Source organism: Malus sylvestris, chromosome 7, assembly GCF_916048215.2.
Source record: "Malus sylvestris chromosome 7, drMalSylv7.2, whole genome shotgun sequence".
In the NCBI taxonomy this organism is placed as follows: domain Eukaryota; kingdom Viridiplantae; phylum Streptophyta; class Magnoliopsida; order Rosales; family Rosaceae; genus Malus; species Malus sylvestris.
Window position 1 is genome coordinate 11,267,338 of NC_062266.1, and position 24,628 is coordinate 11,291,965.

The following is a 24,628-nucleotide window of genomic DNA, read 5'->3' on the forward strand; positions in this document are numbered from 1 at the left end:
GCTTATAAATGCCAAATTTACAGATATTAATTGTCATTTACAACAAAATCATACTTCTAAAAGACTCGGCTCCCATTGAAAAATTGTGTAACTTACATAAATATCAGTGCAACAGATATTAGATTGAATAATATATCAAATAAATTAACAGCAAACAATTTCTTAGCCTGAGATTCAAGGACTATACAGCTGATTCAACCTTGCATCGCTACTACACTATGGAAGCTGGTTTCTGCTTCTTCAACCCGAACAAATTATTGACGTCAAGAAGCATAGGAGAAACGACCATGGTCTCTGGAGCCATGAAATTTACTATCTTCTCATAAACATTATCCACGCAAAAGCATAATGCAATAAGCCTTGAACAATGTAGTCTAGTTTGCTCAACAGATGCTCCAAGATATTCCAAAACAAAATCACAGCAGTTTCACATAGGGAACCGAAGAATCTATTGATACCTTATCTTGCGACTATTAGAGGCTCTTCTGTCAACAATCTTCCTCTTCTTAGCATGCAACTTTTTCAAGGAATAAAATGATGTCAACAATCTTCCTCTTCTTCGAATTGGGGGAAAATATTTTGGCATTGGGGAAAGCAAAAACATCCTATCTGCTTATAAATGTCAAATTTACAGATATTAATTGTCATTTACAACAAAATCATGCTTCCTAAAGACTCGGCTCCCATTGAAAAATTGTGTAAATTACATAAATATCAGTGCAACAGATATTAGATTAAACTAGAAAATGTGCCCGCGCTTTGCTGTGGGCGTTGATGTATTTGTCGCAACAGGCTGAATAGTTTCCCCACAAAGCAACTAAAAAGACAACGTAACCATCGAAATCAAATTTTACTTGCTATATATGAATATGCATGCTATAAGAAACATCCATTTGTAGATTGTATTGTGTCCTCAATATCATAGTTTCAAGTAATCAGCCTACTACATGGAGGAAAAACACAAAATAGGGAAACTAGAAAAGTAGAAACATAATACTTGAGCATCTAGCAAGAATAGTAAATTCCTGAAAAAATTGCTAAACCGTTTTACAAATTCAATCGTTAAACGTTATACTGTAACCCAAGACAAAGATAAAGTATATAGTTTGTTTACAAATCAAAACGAAGTGCTGCTACAATCCACAACAGCTATGAATCATTTCCATATAAAGATACTCAAATTTGACGGCACATTGAATAACCATCAAGCAAAGCAAAATACACCATGTGCTGCTAACACGAAACTAAAACAAAAGGAGGATTAAAAATCGAATTTTTTTTTATAAAGCATCAATTGACAAAATGCTTCTTGATGTGGTCTTCCAAGAAATGAATGCAGCTCAAAAACAACTTAGAAAACACCTTAGAAATCTTTCTCACCCCAATCTTACTAAATAGAAGCATAAATGGACTGGATAGCTCCCTAATTTTGTAATAGAAACTCTAACAAAGAATATCAGGCTCCAAAGGCCATGACTTTTCGTTGGCATAAATCTATACATTGCAAGTTTAATTCCAAAGAAACAAATATGCGTGCAAAGTTAAAGGCATCAACACTACATGTGCTGCTTACAATTGTCTCAAGTTGCTGACACAATGCCTAAAATATTCAAGACTCAAAGATTTTCATAGAAATAGAACACCTCACCAAAACAATAACCGAGGTTGTCGTTTTTGAATCAAGCAGATGCTTTGCAAGGCCTTCTTCAATATCGTCTCATATTCCCTTTTCATTTTTCCTATATAATACAATAAACTGTTCAAATCTAGACGTAAATAAGAGAATGCCACATGCTACTATCACAGTTGTCAGTCCTGAACAATAATGCAAGTCTAGTGGCAAAAACCACCTCAATGAACAACTCACACACACACACACACTGATCATACATCTCTAACTCTCTTTTTCAAATAACATACACTCTGATCCAAAACAGGGTATATAAAATGCACATCCTTATACATTTCTAACTTTCTTTTTCGAAATCCAAAATAGGGTATTCTAACTCTCTTTTTCATTCATTTCTCACAAACCAATCATACATTTAAAATAGGCTTTGAATAAAAATAGAGTATATAATTATATACCTCAAAATGCCTAGGAACCAACTTCCCTCTCCAACGTTTCAAATTCCTGAAATTTCCAACACAGTAAATCCATTAGTACTATATAAATGAAAACACAATTGAAACCCATCAAACAAAACAATCCCACAATTTAAATGATTCAATCCTACTGCAATTGAAATTCACAGAAAGAATGAAAAACCAGAACAAAACTGCAGCACCTAAAAAGTTGTCACACAAAAAAACATGGAATGTAAAAATATTTCAAGAAATCTAGTTCGTTAATTTCCAGCTGCTAAGTGGCATTATGTAACTTTAGTGGTATAACCCAATAACTACTTATCTGGTGGGTTGCACTTTTCTTCCTATTGGTAAGGAAAGGAAAATAAAAATCAACCCCTTGGTCTTAGTTGTGGCTGCAAAGTGCAGGCCACCACCAAGTCTAAGTGTTTGTGTTTTAGCAAAACAACAACAACAACAACAACAACAAAGCCTTTTCCCACTAAGTGGGGTCGGCTATATGAATCCTAGAACGTCATTGCGCTCGGTTTTGTGTCATGTCCTCCGTTAGATCCAAGTACTCTAAGTCTTTTCTTAGAGTCTCTTCCAAAGTTTTCCTAGGTCTTCCTCTACCCCTTCGGCCCTGAACCTCTGTCCCGTAGTCACATCTTCGAACCGGAGCGTCAGTCGGCCTTCTTTGCACATGTCCAAATCACCGGAGCTGATTTTCTCTCATCTTTCCTACAATTTCGGCTACTCCTACTTTACCTCGGATATCCTCATTCCCAATCTTATCCTTTCTCGTGTGCCCACACATCCCACGAAGCATCCTCATCTCCGCTACACCCATTTTGTGTACGTGTTGATGCTTCACCGCCCAACATTCTGTGCCATACAACATCGTTGGCCTTATTGCCGTCCTATAAAATTTTCCCTTGAGCTTCAGTGGCCTACGACGGTCACACAACACGCCGGATGCACTCTTACACTTCATCCATCCAGCTCGTATTCTATGGTTGAGATCTCCATCTAATTCTCCGTTCTCTTGCAAGATAGATCCTAGGTGGCGAAAACGGTCGCTTTTTGTGATCTTCGCTAGATTGCTCCGGTCATTAGTGTGGATAAGTATATAAATGGATAGAGATAGGAAAGCAAACACAAGATGTACGTGGTTCACCCAGATTGGCTACGTCCACGGAATAGAAGAGTTCTCATTAATTGTGAAGGGTTTACACAAGTACATAGGTTCAAGCTCTCCTTTAGTGAGTACAAGTGAATGATTTAGTACAAATGACATTAGGAAATATTGTGGGAGAATGATCTCGTAATCACTAAACTTCTAAATATCGGAGTGTGGTGTCGTCTTGACTTGCCTTATCTGTCTCATAGGTAGATGTGGCATCTTCTCTGGAAGTACTCTTCCTCCATCCAGGGGTGGTATCTTTAACTGGTGGAGATGCACAAGGTAATGTATCAATTTCACTTGAAGCTTACTTGTAGTTTCAGGCTTGGTCAAGCGCGATACAAACCATGTAGTAGGAGTCCCCCAAGTTGCCGAGCTAGGGGGTCTGCTGAAAGAGGTGACATACAAGGTAAGCAATCAGAGCTCCGACTGATTGTTCACCTTCTCCCCATCTTGCAGCAGCATGAAGGATAAAGAGAAGAAAAATGAGAAGAGATGATATGAGATACTTTTGCTTTTGAAGAAGTAACTTTCCACAGGCTTATTCTTGAACTGAGCTGGAGGGTTTTCTGGTTTCCTCCAGAATATAAGGCCGACTGAAGAATTTGAGGGTCAAAACAAGTCCATCAAATCTAGAGTACGTTCCACCCTGCTGATATGGGATACTTTTGCTTTTGACAGAGTAATGGATGTATCGGCACGTGTGCTGTTACGCTTGTCTCCACATGCTTCCTTGTATCCTTCGCACTTGCCCTATCTGTTCCTCAAGCAGATGTGGAATCTTCCCTGGAAACATAAGATGTTGAAGATGAGTACTCGAGAGCAATGTCAGGTAAGTAATCAGGTAAGGGGTTCCAGGCAGTCAGTTCCTGGCTGGAAGCTTGATTCCAAGTGCTGACTGATTGCTCTCTTTCTCCTTGTCTTGCAGGTAAAAACAAGGCCAAAGGAAAAGACAGGGAAAAAGCATGATATGGGATACTCTTGCTTTTAACCCTGATGATATGAGATATTCTTGCTCTAGTATAGCTTGTTTGCAGAGGTATTATCGGGGGGAAAGAAAGCTGAATATTTCGAAAGGCTTCGTTGGGAGTGCCCTCTCAGATATGATGAAGGGTTGAGCATTTTTGCAGGTCTGCCTGTCCGTTGGGGATGGAGGTCGACATATATAGGAGTCTCCCTAACAACAAGTAGTAATGCTATTCCTTTACCCTGCTTGGTCATAGCACGGTAGTGGGAGCTGCTAGTTTCACATGTTTTAACTCTGTCAGAGCACTTTGAAAAAGTGGTCTGTGGTATCTGGCTCTCGAGATTCGGAGAACGATGCCTCTTCGATTTTTGAGAAAGCAATCATGCTGGGGGTCTGGCTCTCGAGATTCGGAGAGCAGTGTCTCTTCGATTTTTGAGAAAGTAATCATGTTGGGAGTCTGGCTCTCGAGATTCGGAGGGCGGTGCCTCTTCGATTTTGGAGCAAGCAATCCTGTTGGGAGTGTTGTCTCGAATGTGAGTAAAGGTTGGGCATGTTTGCTAGTCTACCTTGCCACGAAGCACAAAGGTTGACACATAGGGACTTTCCAATTATCCAGCAATGGTACTGTTCCTTTACCCTCTCTTCGCTTTTGAGAAAGTAGTCATGTTGGGAGTCTGGCTCTCGAGATTCGGAGGACGGTGCCTCTTCGATTTTGGAGCAAGCAATCTTGTTGGGAGTGTTTTCTCGAATGTGAGTAAAGGTTGGGCATGTTTGCTAGTCTACCTTGCCACGAAGCACAGAGGTTGACACACAGGGACTTTCCAATTATCCAGCAGTGGTACTGTTCCTTTACCCTTGTGGGTAATAATATGGTAGCTAGACCTTCAAAATTTATGTGTCTAAACTTTGCTAGTGCTGTTTCTTTGCTATTCTTTTACCTTTCTTGGTCAGAGCGATGTAGTGGGAGCTGCAAGCTTCACGTGCTCAACTTTGGCAGAGAACTTTGGCAAAGTTATCTGTGGTACCCATGAGCTATTGTTGCGTGTGGGAAGTGGGTGATTGAACAGTAAGATTTATGTGCTTTCTACTTCACCAGAAGTCTTCGACAGAATGCCCATAATTTCTGCAAAGCTGAGTGTGCGTGTGACAGGTGCTGACAAGGCTAGAAAAGTAGGTGCCTCTTCGATTTCTGAGATCGGCCCTCGTGGTCTCTGAGCAGCCCAGCTTTTGAGAAAGCGAGCGCCTCTTCAATTGATTCGGAGAACGATGCCTCATCGATTTTTGAGAAAGCAATCATGTTGGGGGTCTGGCTCTCGAAGATTCGGGGAGCAGTGTCTTTTCGATTTTTGAGAAAGTAATCATGTTGGGAGTCTGGCTCTCGAGATTCGGAGGGCGGCGCCTCTTCGATTTTGGAGCAAGTAATCTTGTTGGGAGTGTTTTCTCGAATGTGAGTAAAGGTTGGGCATGTTTGCTAGTCTACCTTGCCACGAAGCACAGAGGTTGACACATAGGGATTTTCCAATTATCCAGCAATGGTACTGTTCCTTTACCCTCTCTTCGATTTTTAAGAAAGTAGTCATGTTGGGAGTCTGGCTCTCGAGATTCGGAGGACGGTGCCTCTTCGATTTTGGAGCAAGCAATCTTATTAGGAGTGTTTTCTCGAATGTGAGTAAAGGTTGGGCATGTTTGCTAGTCTACCTTGCCACGAAGCACAGAGGTTGACACATAGGGACTTTCCAATTATCCAGCAATGGTACTGTTCCTTTACCCTCTCTTCGATTTTTAAGAAAGTAGTCATGTTGGAAGTCTGGCTCTCGAGATTCGGAGGACGGTGCCTCTTCGATTTTGGAGCAAGCAATCTTATTGGGAGTGTTTTCTCGAATGTGAGTAAAGGTTGGGCATGTTTGCTAGTCTACCTTGCCACGAAGCACAGAGGTTGACACACAGGGACTTTCCAATTATCCAGCAGTGGTACTGTTCCTTTACCCTTGTGGGTAATAATATGGTAGCTAGACCTTCAAAATTTATGGGTCTAAACTTTGTTAATGCTGTTTCTTTGCTATTCTTTTACCCTTCTTGGTCAGAGCGATGTAGTGGGAGCTGCAAGCTTCACGTGCTCAACTTTGGCAGAGAACTTTGGCAAAGTTATATGTGGTACCCATGAGCTATTGTTGCGTGTGGGAAGTGGGTGATTGAACAGTAAGATTCATGTGTTTTCTACTTCCCCAGAAGTCTTCGACAGAATGCCCATAATTTCCGCAAAGCTGAGTGTGCGTGTGACAAGTGCTGACAAGGCTGGAAAAGTAGGTGCCTCTTCGATTTCTGAGATCGGCCCTCGTGGTCTCTGGGGAGCCCAGCTTTTGAGAAAGCGAGCGCCTCTTCGATTTCTGAGATCGGCCTTCTTGGTCTTTGAGCAGCCCAACTTTTGAGAAAGCAAACGCCTCTTCGATTTCTAAGATCAACCCTCGTGATCTCTAAGCAGCCCAGCTTTTGAGAAAGCAAACGCCTCTTCGATTTCTGAGCAGGCGCCTCTTCGATTTCTGAAGCTCCGTCGAGTGCAGATTTTTATAGGGGCTGGCATTAAGTTCCAAAGCACACTTGAATCTCCACCAGTAGAAGCTTCATTCTTGCACTTCTAAGATCTTGATTTGTCCGACCTCTTCTCTCTTCAACACCTTTGAAAATGTCTGGCCCCTCCGACCGTCGTTTTGACTTGAACCTTGTTGAAGAGGCAGCCCCACCTTCTCCAGACAACATATGGCGCCCATCCTTCGTCTCCCCTACTGGTCCTCTTACCGTTGGGGATTCCGTGATGAAGAATGATATGACCGCTGCGGTGGTGGCCAGGAACCTTCTCACTCCCAAAGATAACAGACTACTTTCCAAACGGTCTGATGAGTTAGCTGTTAAGGATTCGCTGGCTCTCAGTGTTCAGTGTGCAGGTTCTGTGTCTAATATGGCCCAACGCCTATTTGCGCGAACCCGCCAAGTTGAATCATTGGCGGCTGAAGTGATGAGTCTCAAACAGGAAATTAGAGGGCTCAAGCATGAGAATAAACAGTTGCACCGGCTCGCACATGACTATGCTACAAACATGAAGAGGAAGCTTGACCAGATGAAGGAAACTGATGGTCAGGTTTTACTTGATCATCAGAGATTTGTGGGTTTGTTCCAAAGGCATTTATTGCCTTCGTCTTCTGGGGCTGTACCGCGTAATGAAGCTCCGAATGATCAACCTCTGATGCCTCCTCCTTCTAGGGTTCTGTCCAGTACTGAGGCTCCAAATGATCCCCCTCCGGTGCCTTCTCTTTCTGTGGCTGTACCGACTGCTGAGACTTCTCCTAAGCAACCTTTGTGAAGGCTCCCTCTTGTGTGTTTATTTTGACTCATGTATATGTACATATTTGTAGCTTATCGGGGATATCAATAAATAAACTTTCCTTCATTTCAACGAATTGTGTTAAATACACCAAAGCCTTCTTCGCTAAGTTCTTTGAATTTTCTTTTGTTGAAGCTTGTATATTGAAGCTTTCTGAGTGGAGCATGTAGGTTGGGGTAGTGTTCCCTTAATTTCCCGAGTGAGGAAAACTTCTCGGTTGGAGACTTGGAAAATCCAAGTCACTGAGTGGGATCGGCTATATGAATCTTAGAACGCCATTGTGCTCGATCCTGTGTCATGTCCTTCGTTAGATCCAAGTACTCTAAGTCTTTTCTTAGAGTCTCTTCCAAAGTTTTCCTAGGTCTTCCTCTACCCCTTCGGCCCTGAACCTCTGTCCCATAGTCGCATCTTCTAATCGGAGCGTCAGTATGAAGGGAAATTTATGAGATTCTAGAATGGGATTTCATAATGACTATCATGCATATACAAATCAAATTTAATATACGAAAGCAGCGGAAGCATTTATAACAGATTATCAAAGCTATAGTCATGCAAATCCCCTTCAAGGTTCATAGGTTTATATATAATGCATCAAAACAATTTTTTGGAATCAAGAACAAAGTGAAGGTTAGTCTTATACCTCTTGATCTAGACTTAAGACCAAGGATGGACCACCTCCAAGGCCTTTGCTCCTTGAAATCCTTGAGCCTAGCTTCCCTCCTTGCCTCCTCCACTTTGTTACAATGAGTGCTCCTAGGTTCTCTTCAAGTTCCCAAAGTAGGAAACCTCTAAAGATCCTCACCCACTAGTGTAGTGAGAAGGATGAAGGAATAACCAAAAGGGTGTAAGAGAGATTAGTAAAAACCCCCTTTGGTGGCCGGCTTTTGTGGTTCAAGAGAGCTATTTTCTTTTGCCTCTTTTGTTGTTCAAAACTCACAAAAAACCCTAATGAACAATATCTTATAAAGTTGCTTATATAGACAAAAAGAAAACCTAGTCAACACTTGACTAAATATCTCTCCAAAACCCACATAATATGGCCGGCCCTCTTGTGTTGTTTTTGGGCTTGGGGCTTTTATTATTTCAAGTCATCCAATGCTTGAATAAAAGCCCAATGGGTTTAGGCCCAATGGGCCTAATTAAACCCGAACGTTTCTTTAAGCCCAAAACGATCTTTATCGCTTTTATGATTTCTTTAGACTTTTCTAAATTAATCACAACACATAATTAATCCAATTAATTGTTTCCATCATCCATTAATTACTCACTACAATAGTGTTGTGGTGAACAATCTTTTAGGTTCTAATTAGCAAGGCAGTGAGGTGATTGGCATTAATCCAATTGCTTATATTTAATTCAATCACTTAGTGAATTAAAACCTCATTTTAATTCACCTTTCTTCTTTGACGACTACATCTAATCATCTAGAAGAACTCACAAGCTATGAGTGACATCTAACCATATGTCATAGCTACCCAAGCTAATGTAGAAGTTTATTCGGAGAACCTAGTCAGTTGGAATTACAATGTAATTCAATCCTTCTCTAATACAATACTCTCAATCACATCATTAGGGTATGGATATATCATGTCAAACCCCTAATGTGATTATTCCTTCTTATATGATCCAATTGAGTCGTTTAGGAACGCTTTCCTTTATTACGCTCGATACTTCGGCCGAAGATTCCCGAATCATATCTTAGAGTATTCTTCCTCTCTTATCGAGGATTAGAGATTCCTTGTTGCGCATACACTTGCCTTCATGACTAAGTGGCTTAACCCCAATTATGCCGTGGACACCCTCGAATGGGGAGACTTTGACATAATCAAAGATTAAGTACTTAACCACAAGACAACGATGATGCCTCAGGTCTAAGGATTACTTACATCTTTCCAACCATTAGAGTTACTTGCTTGACATGTGAGTAGACCTCCATGCAAGTACTCCCGTTCGATTGTGTTCAGTGAACTCATTCCCTTAATGAGCACCTACATACTTGTCTTAGTGTCACAACACGAATGGGATGAGACTTTCCATCCTTCCAATTGAAGCAGACATAGTATGTACCGGTCTACGCATTGTCAGTATCCCTCCGACAATCCAATGACCAGGAACCTTTTTGGACATCTGTTTATGTGAAGAAGGTCTCTGTAGTCTAACATCATTAGATTACTTCTTCAATCGATCCATTGTCCATGGATTCACTATTCAGGACATATTTCGTTTATTGAGATAGTCCTAATTAGTATCTTTGCCATTTGATGTATAAGAATCATCCATACATCGATTCATTTGTCCTGAAAGATTTCTTCCAAAGATTGACTTTCAGGGCATATTTCCAACAATCTCCCACTTGCACTAAAGTCAATCACTAGTGTATCTCATACATCTTGTCGAGAGAGTTTATGCTCGTAGGTTAACTTGGTTATGTATTAATCTCTTTTATTAAAAGAGATTTACTTATCAAATGTTTCCAAGACATTTGATGATGTCTCTTTAATGTGTTCGAATACTTTGATGAGACCTTGATTCCATGGCTTGAGCTATCGCCCCATTACGTCGTAGTACTCTACTAACGACCTTACGGTTTGGATTCAATCATGGGTTCTAAAAGAACCCCTTTCATTCAATACACCTTTTGAAGCAGTTTCTAAAACTATATATCGACATATATTTCGTTTGTATACTTTATACAAACTTTGCTCCAAGCTTGAGACCATTGTAGTACAATACTAACAATTCATTCATATGATTAGTACTTCATCCATCATGAAGTTCCATTTGTTAAAATGGCTTATTTTCACTTTGGTTAACAACCTAAGTGAATGCACGCTTCCAGAGTCCCACTCTGATGTTTCTTTCTTAAAGGCAATAATACTCTATCAGTTGCTTTGGTTCTGATCCTGGGATATAGTAATATCTTAAAGTGATTAACTCAGTGGTTTCTTCACCTTTGGATATCTACTTCACAAGTCAACACATGTGTCCCTTTTGTGATTTTATGACACATTCATTATAAGGGTTGTGAAAGTGATTTCTTATCACATAGGAAAATGCTTTCTTAAATCTTCAACATTTGAGATTTAATTCCCATATAACATTATTGAGATAGCCTTGCTATATCAGTAAGTCCAATTTCAAGTCTATACTTCAAAATTGACCGTGTCATGTTTTGTCATTTTCGAGTAACATCTATGTTTCATCAAGTCTATCAAATAGACTTTATTCATATCTTGTTGCTCAAATTATGACATCACTCCCACTGGCCTTGTTATAACTTAGCATTCATTCAAAAAATAACACTTAAATTTTCTTGATTTGAATGCGTGTTGCTCCCATTAACTTGTCTTGGATCCATTGAGATCCATTAGCTTATTGATGATATCTCAACAATTTTTGAGACCATCAACAACCCTAGCTAACACAAGTTATTTAAATGAATCACATACAAAAGAATTCCTTCTAAAGTAATTCCTTTTGAATATGTGACTTGTTTTATCAAGTCTATTCATTTAATTATACGATGTCATACACCATACTATAAGTTTTAGTCATACTAAGACCTTTTAATGTAGTGATATAAGAATTATCTAAGTCTTTAGTGGAAGCATGGCTCCTACTAAGGATATAGATACTCAACCATTCCTTCTAGGTGGTTGATATAATTCTCTATCAAAACTACATAGAGCAATATCGTTACATGAGATGTTGAATTTGGATTGTCTTGTTGTTAAACCATATGTTGTGACTCATTTTGAAACTTATTCCCTTTTGTTTCATCAACTTGTCCATATGCTTTGTCATTAGCATGTTCTCATAAAAGAGAATGATGGACAACTCCCAACATATAACCATTTTATGCTAGGTTGACGAAACCAACATTCAAAGACTATTCTTTAAATGTTACACAACATAGAATTTTAACGTTTGAAGAGCTTGAGTCCTTTTAACAATTAAAATTACAAACTCTTAATAATAGTCAAGCACTATTATTCTTTAGACAACTATAAACCAATCACATTCAAGTTTATATCCATTTTCACACCTCCCACTATTTCTCATGACTTTAATGAGAAATCATTTCATACATTCAAAATGTATAAAAGTGGATTATATTGGTAGAAGACATTGTGTAGTAGCTTTGAAACATTTCAAGCTTATTTGTTTCAATCTTCACTAAGTTTAATGTCTTGTTATTTAAGTGACTAAAGTCTTTAAACCTTTTATAGATTTAGACACTTCTTTCTTGGTTTAGTCACTAACACAATTGACATTTTAAAACAATTTTAAGAATGCCCAATTAATTGTTCAAAACTACTAATTGAATCAAGAGTGATCTTGATCATTGTGTTTCAAGTGATAACCATATAAGAAACGTTTTTCTTATTACTTATATCATTATAATGTGATCTTCCTTTTCTTCAAGAAAGGATTCTCTAGACTTTTGTCAATTCATATAGAACTCATAAGTGGACAAATGGAACCAAATCTAAAGATTCATTGTATCCTTTTATGTCCTACATGTGAGATCTATCCATAATTGATAAATCTAAAGTTTGGTTTATCACATTACAATTAAGTGATATAACTCTTGTATCTCATCTAGGATACAACAAGACAATTTTCAATTCATAACACTACTTTAAGGAAATAGTATATTAAAAGGGCATACTTCACATTACATTAATATGATAGTTCAAACATTCATAATGTTTAATACAAAAGGTATTAGCTCTATACATTTAGAGACTAATATAAATGCCTTTATACATTTAGGCACTAATAGTGGCCTTCCATCAAATGAAGCCATATAATTAGTTCTTAACAAAATAAGAAAGTTTAAAGACAATCTTTAAATGCCTAACAAAACTTCCTAAGTAGTTAGCAAAAACATAGTGGCCGAACCCTTCACCACATTTTCTTGCTTGTTCTTCTTCTACTTGGCTCCTCCACCTATATACAATTATACAAGTGATTAGCCCTTTATATCAAATATAAATATTTAGAAGATCTAACAATTAGAATTAAAGATAAGAACACAAACCATACCTTGTGGCTTGTCCTTAAGAGTTGCAAGGTATAACCTGCAATTCCTCTTCCAATGCCCCTCCTTTCCACAGTGGTGGCAAGTCCCTTTGGGCTCCATTGCCTTCTTTTTCCTCACTCCTCCTTTCGGCTTAGGAGTGGGGAACTTCTTCTCCTTCCCTTTGCCTTTGCCTTGCGGCTTGGCCTTGGAAGAGGATGGCTTATTGTAGGCTACTGCAGCAGTCCCTACAACGTTCTCTTTCTTCATAGTCTTCTCGGCAGTTACTAACATGTTTAGTAACTCGGAGAGAGTGCTATCCATCTTATTCATGTTGTAGTTCATTACGAACTGCGAGAATGAATCAGAAAGAGAAGCCAATACGAAGTCCTGGGCTAATTCCCCGTCAAGTGGAGTACCAAGGTTCTCCAATTGTTCAATGAATCCTATCATCTTCAGTACATGTTGATGCACTGGAGCCCCCTTGACCATCTTGGTCTTCACAAGTTCACAGACAGTGCTAAAGCGACGGTTGCGCGTCCCTTCACCATATAACTCCGTAAGATGGAGTATTATGGAAGATGCACTGTCCATGCCCTCGTGCTGTCTCTGTAGCTCCTCATTCATGGAAGCCAACAGATAGCACTTGGCTTGTGTATCATCCTCAACGTGCTTGTCATACTTAGCACGTTCATCCTCAGTGGCGTCAGGGCCAAGAGGTATGTGAGGTGGAGCCTTGTCTAGTACGTAAACAATCTTCTCCAATGTTAGGAGAATCTTGACATTACGATACCATGATGGGAAATTGTGCCCCTCTAGGCAATGTTTGTCGAGTATTTTCGCGAGTGTGCTTCCAACCATATCTATATACATAAACAAATAAAATAATTAGATTGATTATTGTTTAAGTCAAACGATTTGGGTCTTTAAACCGAATGACACCACCCACCATTTTTGGCAAATTCCATATCCCCCATAATGGAATCCGGGAGATTTCAAAGAAAGCTCCTAGCGGGTTATGGGAGGCTCACTATTACCAAGCCCACCTCACGATGATACGATGTCGGCTAGCAACAATAATAATGAGAGGGCACAAGTACCCATTCACAACAACCTCTTGTGATTACCCATCTTTTTGGCCTCTAGAAAATAATACCTCACGATGATACGATGTTGGCATTATGTTTCTTAGTTAAGTTCTTTCCCACCATGCCGGTTTAGCTAGGGGTTCAAGCATGACCTCACGATGATACGATGTTGGCCATACTCGTTGCCTACCTTAACCTCATCAAATGTTTTAAATAAACTCCTCCTGAATATAAGCATGCACTTTGTCACTTCCCCATGATAGGGTGAAGGCGGTGTACAAGTCATAAACGCTTGGAGCCTACCACGGTGGAAGGCCACGAAAAAGTGTTCTAAGCACTTTTACGCTTACAACTTAATATTGTTTGGTTGAGGGATTTTAAGGTCTCATCAATTTTATTTATTTAATCACAATCAAATAAATTGTCCTATTATAACTACTAGTCCAAAGTTAATGAATTTAGTAGCATATAATATCTCCACTATTCGTTTTCATAAAACAAATCAATATCAAAACATTTTTCAAAATATTGGAGATATTTATATAACTACTAATTGTATTCATTATAGTCTAGTAGCGTATGATACTCCCACTATTTGTTTTGAGAAAAAACAAATCAATATCAAAACCAAATTTTTCAAATATTCGAAGTAACTACTACTACTAAGGTTTTTGCATTCCTTTGAAATTGGACTTTATAGTTATCTTAGGCTCTTGGATGACTATGGACTTATTAGGTTATTGCAACAACGAGCCATCATTGTTGAATATAAACTCAGGGAGGTTGTGTCAATTTAATTACGTGCTTATCAATCCAATTAAAACCATTTTAATTGAGCCATTAGAAATGAAAGACAATCATACATTGCTAATTTGGGCATTGGACCCTTTTAATCTTTAATCTCATGTCAAAACCCTCTTTTAGTTATGTCTCCTTACCAATAGTTAAAGAAACTCTAGTCTAGCACTAGAGGGAATCCACTAACGAATAGAGATTAAGAAGTAATAAGAATTACAAACCGATTTGTACAAATTCCTATAAATTACATATACTAAAAGGGGAGATAAAGATTAATGTCAAACGTGACAAGGTCCAATTAAACAGTAATTAAAACACATTCCCAAGGTTCAAACAATTTGATTTTAGCGCCTTATCATATAGCTCAATTATCGTTTAAGGCATAAGTCCAAAGTCATCCATTTTATAACTACTTAAACACATTTAAATAATCATAATGGAATGCAACATAAACATTTAGATTTAGTGCATATGGGCATAATAGTATTATGAGTTTAAACAACTAACAAAATTAAAATCAAATATTTTAACTTTCTAGTTAGTAGGGGCCTAAATGTAAATATGAAAAGTTAGGGGTAAAACCGTAAATATTTCAAAGTAAATATCAACTTTTTAAAGATTACAAAATAGCCCCACAAGTGGATAAATCCACTAGGGAGGCCGGCCACATTAAGGGGATGGGAGTTCTCTTACACAATCTTACACAACATGCATTAAAAGCCACATTATGTAAGAAAAATTAAATTTTGCTTGTCACTTGGTTTTGCAATTAAAACTTAGGTGAGATGGGTGATGGAAATCCTCCTAGTCAAGTCTAGGGTTTTATAAGTTTTTAATATGGTTATGGATGGTAAGAACATCATCCAAAACCATAAAACCATGCATGAAAACCAATTAAAACTATTTTCACCCAAAACCAAACCATGAACACCAAGAACAAAACCATGAGCACAATTTCAAGATTTATATATTCTTGGTGATTTTTCAAACCCAAAAACAAAAGTGACAAGAACACTACTTTTAAGCATTAATAGGGTGTGTGAGTGGTTTACAATAAAACACAAACACAACCCAAAACCACCCCCAAAACCGTGCCTACCCTTTTGAACAAAACCCCAAATTTTGTTCATGACTTATTCTTCATTCATGCATACAAAACAACTTTTACATGCATATCTTTTTCAACTCTTGATTTACATTTTTCAACCATTGAAAAACAAAAGACAAACATACTTTTAAATGAAGAAATAATATGTCTAACTAGTTCTAAACTCATTTTTCATTCATGTATACAAAACACTTTTGCAAACATATCTTTCTCAACTTTTGACTAACATTTTTCAACTATTGAAAAACAAAAGATAAACATACTTTGAATGAAACAATAATATGTCATACATAACATTAATACCCATATGCATAAAATCCAAAAGGACACATTATACATAAACCATTGGCTCTGATACCACTTGAAGGGAAATTTATGAGATTCTAGAATGGGATTTCATAATGACTATCATGCATATACAAATCAAATTTAATATACGAAAGCAGCGGAAGCATTTATAACAGATTATCAAAGCTATAGTCATGCAAATCCCCTTCAAGGTTCATAGGTTTATATATAATGCATCAAAACAATTTTTTGGAATCAAGAACAAAGTGAAGGTTAGTCTTATACCTCTTGATCTAGACTTAAGACCAAGGATGGACCACCTCCAAGGCCTTTGCTCCTTGAAATCCTTGAGCCTAGCTTCCCTCCTTGCCTCCTCCACTTTGTTACAATGAGTGCTCCTAGGTTCTCTTCAAGTTCCCAAAGTAGGAAACCTCTAAAGATCCTCACCCACTAGTGTAGTGAGAAGGATGAAGGAATAACCAAAAGGGTGTAAGAGAGATTAGTAAAAACCCCCTTTGGTGGCCGGCTTTTGTGGTTCAAGAGAGCTATTTTCTTTTGCCTCTTTTGTTGTTCAAAACTCACAAAAAACCCTAATGAACAATATCTTATAAAGTTGCTTATATAGACAAAAAGAAAACCTAGTCAACACTTGACTAAATATCTCTCCAAAACCCACATAATATGGCCGGCCCTCTTGTGTTGTTTTTGGGCTTGGGGCTTTTATTATTTCAAGTCATCCAATGCTTGAATAAAAGCCCAATGGGTTTAGGCCCAATGGGCCTAATTAAACCCGAACGTTTCTTTAAGCCCAAAACGATCTTTATCGCTTTTATGATTTCTTTAGACTTTTCTAAATTAATCACAACACATAATTAATCCAATTAATTGTTTCCATCATCCATTAATTACTCACTACAATAGTGTTGTGGTGAACAATCTTTTAGGTTCTAATTAGCAAGGCAGTGAGGTGATTGGCATTAATCCAATTGCTTATATTTAATTCAATCACTTAGTGAATTAAAACCTCATTTTAATTCACCTTTCTTCTTTGACGACTACATCTAATCATCTAGAAGAACTCACAAGCTATGAGTGACATCTAACCATATGTCATAGCTACCCAAGCTAATGTAGAAGTTTATTCGGAGAACCTAGTCAGTTGGAATTACAATGTAATTCAATCCTTCTCTAATACAATACTCTCAATCACATCATTAGGGTATGGATATATCATGTCAAACCCCTAATGTGATTATTCCTTCTTATATGATCCAATTGAGTCGTTTAGGAACGCTTTCCTTTATTACGCTCGATACTTCGGCCGAAGATTCCCGAATCATATCTTAGAGTATTCTTCCTCTCTTATCGAGGATTAGAGATTCCTTGTTGCGCATACACTTGCCTTCATGACTAAGTGGCTTAACCCCAATTATGCCGTGGACACCCTCGAATGGGGAGACTTTGACATAATCAAAGATTAAGTACTTAACCACAAGACAACGACGATGCCTCAGGTCTAAGGATTACTTACATCTTTCCAACCATTAGAGTTACTTGCTTGACATGTGAGTAGACCTCCATGCAAGTACTCCCGTTCGATTGTGTTCAGTGAACTCATTCCCTTAATGAGCACCTACATACTTGTCTTAGTGTCACAACACGAATGGGATGAGACTTTCCATCCTTCCAATTGAAGCAGACATAGTATGTACCGGTCTACGCATTGTCAGTATCCCTCCGACAATCCAATGACCAGGAACCTTTTTGGACATCTGTTTATGTGAAGAAGGTCTCTGTAGTCTAACATCATTAGATTACTTCTTCAATCGATCCATTGTCCATGGATTCACTATTCAGGACATATTTCGTTTATTGAGATAGTCCTAATTAGTATCTTTGCCATTTGATGTATAAGAATCATCCATACATCGATTCATTTGTCCTGAAAGATTTCTTCCAAAGATTGACTTTCAGGGCATATTTCCAACACAGTAGACCTTCTTTGCACATGTCCAAACCACCGTAACCGATTTTCTCTCATCTTTCCTTCAATTTCGGCTACTCCTACTTTACCCCGGATATCCTCATTCCTAATCTTATCCTTTCTCGTGTGCCCACACATCCAACGAAGCATCCTCATCTCCGCTACACCCATTTTGTGTACGTGTTGATGTTTCACCGCCCAACATTCTGTGCCATACAGCATCGCCGGCCTTATTGCCGTCCTATAAAATTTTCCCTTGAGCTTCAGTGGCATACGGCGGTCACACAACACGCCGGATGCACTCTTCCACTTCATCCATCCAGCTTGTATTCTATGGTTGAGATCTCCATCTAATTCTCCGTTCTTTTGCAAGATAGATCCTAGGTAACGAAAACGGTCGCTCTTTGGTATTTCTTGATCTCCGATCCTCACCCCTAACTCGTTTTGGCCTCCATTTGCACTGAACTTGCACTCCATATATTCTGTCTTTGATCGGCTTAGGCGAAGACCTTTAGATTCCAACACTTCTCTCCAAAGGTTAAGCTTTGCATTTACCCCTTCCTGAGTTTCATCTATCAACACTATATCGTCTGCGAAAAGCATACACCAAGGAATATCATCTTGAATATGTCCTGTTAACTCATCCATTACCAACGCAAAAAGGTAAGGACTTAAGGATGAGCCTTGATGTAATCCTACAGTTATGGGAAAGCTTTCGGTTTGTCCTTCATGAGTTCTTACGGCAGTCTTTGCTCCTTCATACATATCCTTTATAGCTTGGATATATGCTACTCGTACTCCTTTCTTCTCTAAAATCCTCCAAAGAATGTCTCTTGGGACCCTATCATACGCTTTTTCCAAATCTATAAAGACCATGTGTAAATCCTTTTTCCCATCTCTATATCTTTCCATCAATCTTCGTAAGAGATAGATTGCCTCCATGGTTGAGCGCCCTGGCATGAACCCAAATTGGTTGTCCGAAACCCGTGTCTCTTGCCTCAATCTATGCTCAATGACTCTCTCCCAGAGCTTCATTGTATGACTCATTAGCTTAATACCCCTATAGTTCATGCAATTTTGTACGTCGCCCTTATTCTTGTAGATAGGCACCAAAGTGCTCGTTCGCCACTCATTTGGCATCTTCTTCGTTTTCAAAATCCTATTGAAAAGGTCAGTGAGCCATGTTATACCTGTCTCTCCCAAAAGTTTCCACACTTCGATTGGTATATTGTCTGGGCCTATTGCTTTTTTATGCTTCATCTTCTTCAAAGCTACAACCACTTCTTCCTTCCGGATTCGACGATAAAAAGAGTAGTTTCTACACTCTTCTGAGTTACTCAACTCCCCTAAAGAAGCACTCATTTCATGTCCTTCATTGAAAAGATTATGAAAATAACCTCTCCATCTGTCTTTAACCGCGTTCTCTGTAGCAAGAACCTTTCCATCCTCATCCTTGATGCACCTCACTTGGTTTAGGTCCCTTGTCTTCTTTTCCCTTGCTCTAGATAGTTTATAGATATCCAACTCTCCTTCTTTGGTATCTAGTCGTTTATACATATCGTCGTAAGCCGCTAACTTAGCTTCTCTGACAGCTTTCTTCGCCTCTTGCTTCGCTTTTCTATACCTTTCACCATTTTCATCGGTCCTCTCCTTGTATAAGGCTTTACAACATTCCTTCTTAGCCTTCACCTTTGTTTGTACCTCCTCATTCCACCACCAAGATTCCTTTTGGTGTGGGGCAAAGCCCTTGGACTCTCCTAATACATCTTTTGCTACTTTTCGGATACAACTAGCCATGGAATCCCACATTTGGCTAGCTTCCCCCTCTCTATCCCACACACATTGGGTGATTACCTTCTCTTTGAAAATGACTTGTTTTTCTTCTTTTAGATTCCACCATCTAGTCCTTGGGCACTTCCAAGTCTTGTTCTTTTGTCTTACTCTTTTGATATGTACATCCATCACCAACAAGCGATGTTGATTAGCCACGCTCTCTCCTGGTATAACTTTGCAATCCTTACAAGTTATACGATCCCCTTTCCTCATTAGAAGAAAATCTATTTGTGTTTTTGACGACCCACTCTTGTAGGTGATCACATGTTCTTCTCTCTTCTTAAAGAAGGTGTTGGCTAAGAAGAGATCATATGCCATTGCAAAATCCAAGATAGCTTCCCCATCCTCGTTTCTCTCCCCAAAACCATGGCCACCATGAAAACCTCCATAGTTGCCTGTCTCCCTGCCCACGTGTCCATTTAAATCTCCTCCTATAAATAACTTCTCCGTCTGAGCAATTCCTTGCACCAAGTCTCCAAGATCTTCCCAAAATTTCTCCTTCGAACTCGTATCCAACCCTACTTGAGGTGCGTACGCACTAATCACATTGATAAGTTCTTGTCCTATTACAATCTTGATTGCCATGATTCTATCTCCTACCCTCTTGACATCTACAACATCTTGTACCAAGGTCTTGTCCACGATGATGCCAACACCGTTTCTCGTTCTATTTGTGCCCGAATACCAAAGTTTAAACCCTGAGTTTTCTAGATCCTTTGCCTTACTACCAACCCACTTAGTTTCTTGTAGGCACATAATATTTATCCTTCTCCTCACCATAACTTCCACTACTTCCATAGATTTTGCCGTTAAGGTTCCTATATTCCACGTTCCTAAACGCATTTTGCTCTCTTGAACTCTACCCTTCTGTCCTAGCTTCTTCACCCTCCCCCGTCTAATAGGATCAAAATACTTCTTTTGTGTGTCCCGGGTAAAGTTGATAGGAGCATATGCTCCCAAACAACTTTGAGTGGAGTCGTTCGAAAAGAAGTTTCTATGGCCCCCTTGCTCATTTAACACTGCATCCGGGTGCTGATGGAGATACAGCGACCCTTGCTCACTTATCACTGTGCTCAGGAACTGACTGCCTGGAACCCCTTACCTGATTACTTACCTGGCATTGCTCTCGAGTACTCATCTTCAACATCTTATGTTTCCAGGGAAGATTCCGCATGTGCTTGAGGAACAGATAGGGCAAGTGCGAAGGATACAAGGAAGCATGTGGAGACAAGTGTAACAGCACACGTGCCGATACATCCATTACTCTGTCAAAAGCAAAAGTATCCCATATCAGCAGGGTGGAACGTACTCTAGATTTGATGGACTTGTTTTGACCCTCAAATTCTTCAGTCGGCCTTATACTCTGGAGGAAACCAGAAAACCCTCCAGCTCAGTTCAAGAATAAGCCTGTGGAAAGTTACTTCTTCAAAAGCAAAAGTATCTCATATCATCTCTTCTCATTTTTCTTCTCTTTATCCTTCATGCTGCTGCAAGATGGGGAGAAGGTGAACAATCAGTCGGAGCTCTGATTGCTTACCTTGTCTGTCACCTCTTTCAGCAGACCCCCTAGCTCGGCGACTTGGGGGACTCCTACTACATGGTTTGTATCGCGCTTGACCAAGCCTGAAACTACAAGTAAGCTTCAAGTGAAATTGATACATTACCTTGTGCATCTCCACCAGTTAAAGATACCACCCCTGGATGGAGGAAGAGTACTTCCAGAGAAGATGCCACATCTACCTATGAGACAGATAAGGCAAGTCAAGACGACACCACACTCCGATACTTAGAAGTTTCGTGATTACGAGATCATTCTCCCACAATATTTCCTAATGTCATTTGTACTAAATCATTCACTTGTACTCACTAAAGGCGAGCTTGAACCTATGTACTTGTGTAAACCCTTCATAATTAATGAGAACTCTTCTATTCCGTGGACGTAGCCAATCTGGGTGAACCACGTACATCTTGTGTTTGCTTTCCTAAAAACACTTAAATAAATTAAATTCTGAAATGTAAATTATATTCCTATAACTTTAAGATGCACATATAGTATTGTTGAAGTCAAACTGAAAGCACTGACAATTCCAAGCAACAGAGCAGCGATTATTAAGAGCCAAAACTCAATCCTAGTCTCCTCATCCTGGTACTCAACTGCATAATCTTCGCTCAGCATCGTTGACTGAAATTAGGAGAGAAAAAGAAAAGGAATTTCAGAAATTGTCTATGAAGCAAAGGATACTGCAGTTGCTTCAAGACATGTAAATTGCATATGTATAAAGTAATTTTCTACATTAAGTAACGAGGCTTAAGATGTTGCAGATAGGATAAAACGCCAAATGCTACATAGAAGTTTCTATAGAGTATTTTACATCTAAATGCTATCTTAAATTGCCATTAAGTATTTTACAATTTGCTGCACTGGGTTGTATACAATAAGAAATAGGATTCAGATGCATGCTATGTTTATGGTATGGGTTACCAGATATGTAAACAATCAATATGGTGTATGTGAATGTGAATGGTAGCTCTTTTAAATTGTAAGAAATGCCAACATATCATGTATAAGTGACCTTTAACATTGACATTGTTAGAGATTTTTGTGCAAGAGAGCTATTGTATAAGTGCCCCATATAAATGATTATGCAAAAGATATGTTGGCATTTCTTACAGTGAACTTATGTCATATGGCATGTATTACATTTCAAGGTCCTCATTAACACTTGAAAAATCTTGGACACATAAAGCTGAAAAATGCAAATAAGTAAATTGCTTTGAAAAATATATTACGATGATATTACCTTCCCAATCACAACTCTTTTGCATCTTGCCAAATTTGTTGGACTCGGATGTAAAATTTTTCGACATTGTATTGCCAGGAGGACCCAATTGGCCTGATTAAAAAGCACTCCTTTCCCAAAACCTTTGAACTGTTCAGAGTCCAAATTCCAGAAAACAAATGCTAATCAATAACCAATTAATACAGGGTAATCATTGAAATTAATGTCCAGAATTCACTAATGTCAAATTTACAGCCAAAGGAGCAATCAATTTACTGAACTGTAAGGAAAAATGTGCACAGAAAAGTATCTAATTTCACAAAATAAATGAAACCATATCAAATGTCATGATATAAACTAAGAACTCGAAAGCTTAAGCAAAACCCACTCTCAACAATGTTGTTAAAAATAAAAATAAAAAAATAAAAAAGTTGCCTTTTCATTCATAATTTGAATTAATTCAAAATTGCAAGCAAGATTTTCACCTGAGCATTGCTTTCTCCCATTAGAATTTCCTTTACTTTCTCGCATAACATTCTCACCTACAATGAAGCAATGAAGAATCGATCATGTACAGATAAGACAGTAAAAGTCCCAGATTATACTTTAGTTCACATAGTTTTGTATGTGTATAAGATAATTCATTTTGAAAAATACAACTGCCTTATCTTAGAGTGGCAATACGACCGCTTTATCTATAGTCAATCGCTAAAATATTTATAGGATCCAATCCATTTTTAAAATAAATGAGAAGCATGTCATAAGACAATTTGGTTCTTCACCTAATCAGCTCAAAGTTCCCTAACCAAAATACATTCTTCGACTGAAATAGATATATGAGACTTTAAGTACCCCCTCTTTTTATGCCATATCTAACTAATTTCATGTCATTCCGAAAATGGTCTATTTACCATTTCCTGCAAAATACAGATTAGATCTTGTAGTAAATTTAGATTTAGTACGGCATTTGATTTAAAATCACAATAAACAGAAACTGAATTACATCACTACAAACACAAATAAAAGAAAATGAAATGTTTCCCATTTGGTGGCTAAGAAAACCAAAAAAAGTATATAACTTTTTCCCCTTAAGAAAAAACACATAAAAATTCCACCAGAAATTGCAATTCCCACAAATCCACAACAAATCAAGAAACCCCATGACCCCCATCTTCTTTCCCACATTTTCCAGACAACCAAACAGACCTCAACCCAACCCTAATTCTGAAATCACTCAACAATGGTCGGGGAACGCATTTATATAAGATGAAATTAGAATTTGGGTTGGAGAGAGTTACCAGCAGTGTCCCATAAGCCTAAGTTTGCAGTTGTGCCTTCAACAACCACATTTGCACTTAAGTTATCAAACACAGTTGGTATATAGTCCAGATGAACACAAAAACAATTGAAAAACAAAATCAAATTACTTGGAAAGGGAAAGGGGGAAAAAGCAAAGCAATTTATCTAGCGAGAAAAAGAGAGAGAGAGAGAGAGAGAGAGAGAGATTTGTGAATTGAATTCTTGAAAACAACAGAAAAAAGCTGCAAAACCAGATGCATAAATACATAAAGTAATTCAAAAAACCAAAAAGTCACACAAGTTAGTCAAATGTGAGAGACCCAGAAGGATCTTCTTGGCAGAAAATAAATAAAAATCGTGAGAAGAATGGGCAAACATGGAGCCTGGAAGAGTCGACCTCGGCAGCTGGGCAGCCTATGAGAGCAGCTAAGAGAACAAAACAACCCTTGTTTTAAGAATGGCACATGCGTTCCCCTTAAACCTACCCCCCCCAAATGGCACAGCCTACCCGCATACTTCTCCCTAACTTTTTCTCCATAAACCCATACCTCCCTCCCGAAAATCCTCTACCCTACCCCATACTCCCCCCATCTCTCTCTCTCTCTCTCTCTCTCTCTCTCTCTGCAACAGACCAAGTTGCAGAAAACCCTCTGAGCCATCAAATCGACCTACCCCTAACCCAAGTTACAAAATGACTAAAACGCCCCCTAATCCTGTACGTTGGATACGATTTAGGCACGTTCAAAACCAGTAGCTCTTTCAATTTTTTTCTAAAAGAAGAAAAGGAAAAGTGTTCACTGATATTGTGCATCCAATATACTGGTTTCTTGT

At 38.6% G+C, this 24,628-nt stretch overlaps 1 protein-coding gene and 1 long non-coding RNA gene across 10 annotated transcripts; one reads left to right on the top strand and one right to left on the bottom strand.

The window, feature by feature from the left end:
• Positions 1–54: 54 nt before the first annotated feature.
• Positions 55–24,428, bottom strand: LOC126628560 (uncharacterized). Of its 9 annotated transcripts, none has more exons than XR_007625466.1 (6): positions 22,984–24,423; positions 22,520–22,648; positions 21,802–21,900; positions 2,089–2,134; positions 1,649–1,739; positions 55–517 (listed from the first exon to the last, which is right to left on the bottom strand). XR_007625466.1 is itself a non-coding variant. In XM_050298308.1 (6 exons), the coding sequence occupies exons 2-5, from the start codon at positions 23,032–23,034 to the stop codon at positions 2,099–2,101; spliced, it is 315 nt and encodes a 104-aa protein (XP_050154265.1). In that variant the 5' UTR covers positions 23,035–23,040; positions 24,174–24,428; the 3' UTR covers positions 1,023–1,739; positions 2,089–2,098. The 9 variants fall into 9 exon arrangements, 5 of the variants coding, with proteins under 5 accessions (XP_050154265.1, XP_050154264.1, XP_050154263.1 ...); XR_007625464.1 differs by having other exon boundaries at positions 55–609; XR_007625465.1 differs by having other exon boundaries at positions 55–612.
• On the top strand, positions 5,698–6,429 carry LOC126628570 (uncharacterized). The gene is made up of 2 exons (XR_007625474.1): positions 5,698–5,892; positions 6,111–6,429. It is a non-coding gene; the product is annotated as an uncharacterized LOC126628570 (long non-coding RNA).
• Positions 24,429–24,628: the final 200 nt, after the last annotated feature.

Coding starts and splice junctions, on each gene's coding strand:
- LOC126628560 (XM_050298308.1), bottom strand. CDS start 23,034: ATGTTATGCGAGAAAGTAAAGGAAATTCTAATGGGAGAAAGCAATGCT. Junction 22,649..22,983: donor TGGGAGAAAGCAATGCTCAG/GTGAAAATCTTG, acceptor GACTCTGAACAG/TTCAAAGGTTTTGGGAAAGG. Junction 2,135..21,801: donor CTGCTCTGTTGCTTGGAATT/GTCAGTGCTTTC, acceptor TGGAAATTTCAG/GAATTTGAAACGTTGGAGAG.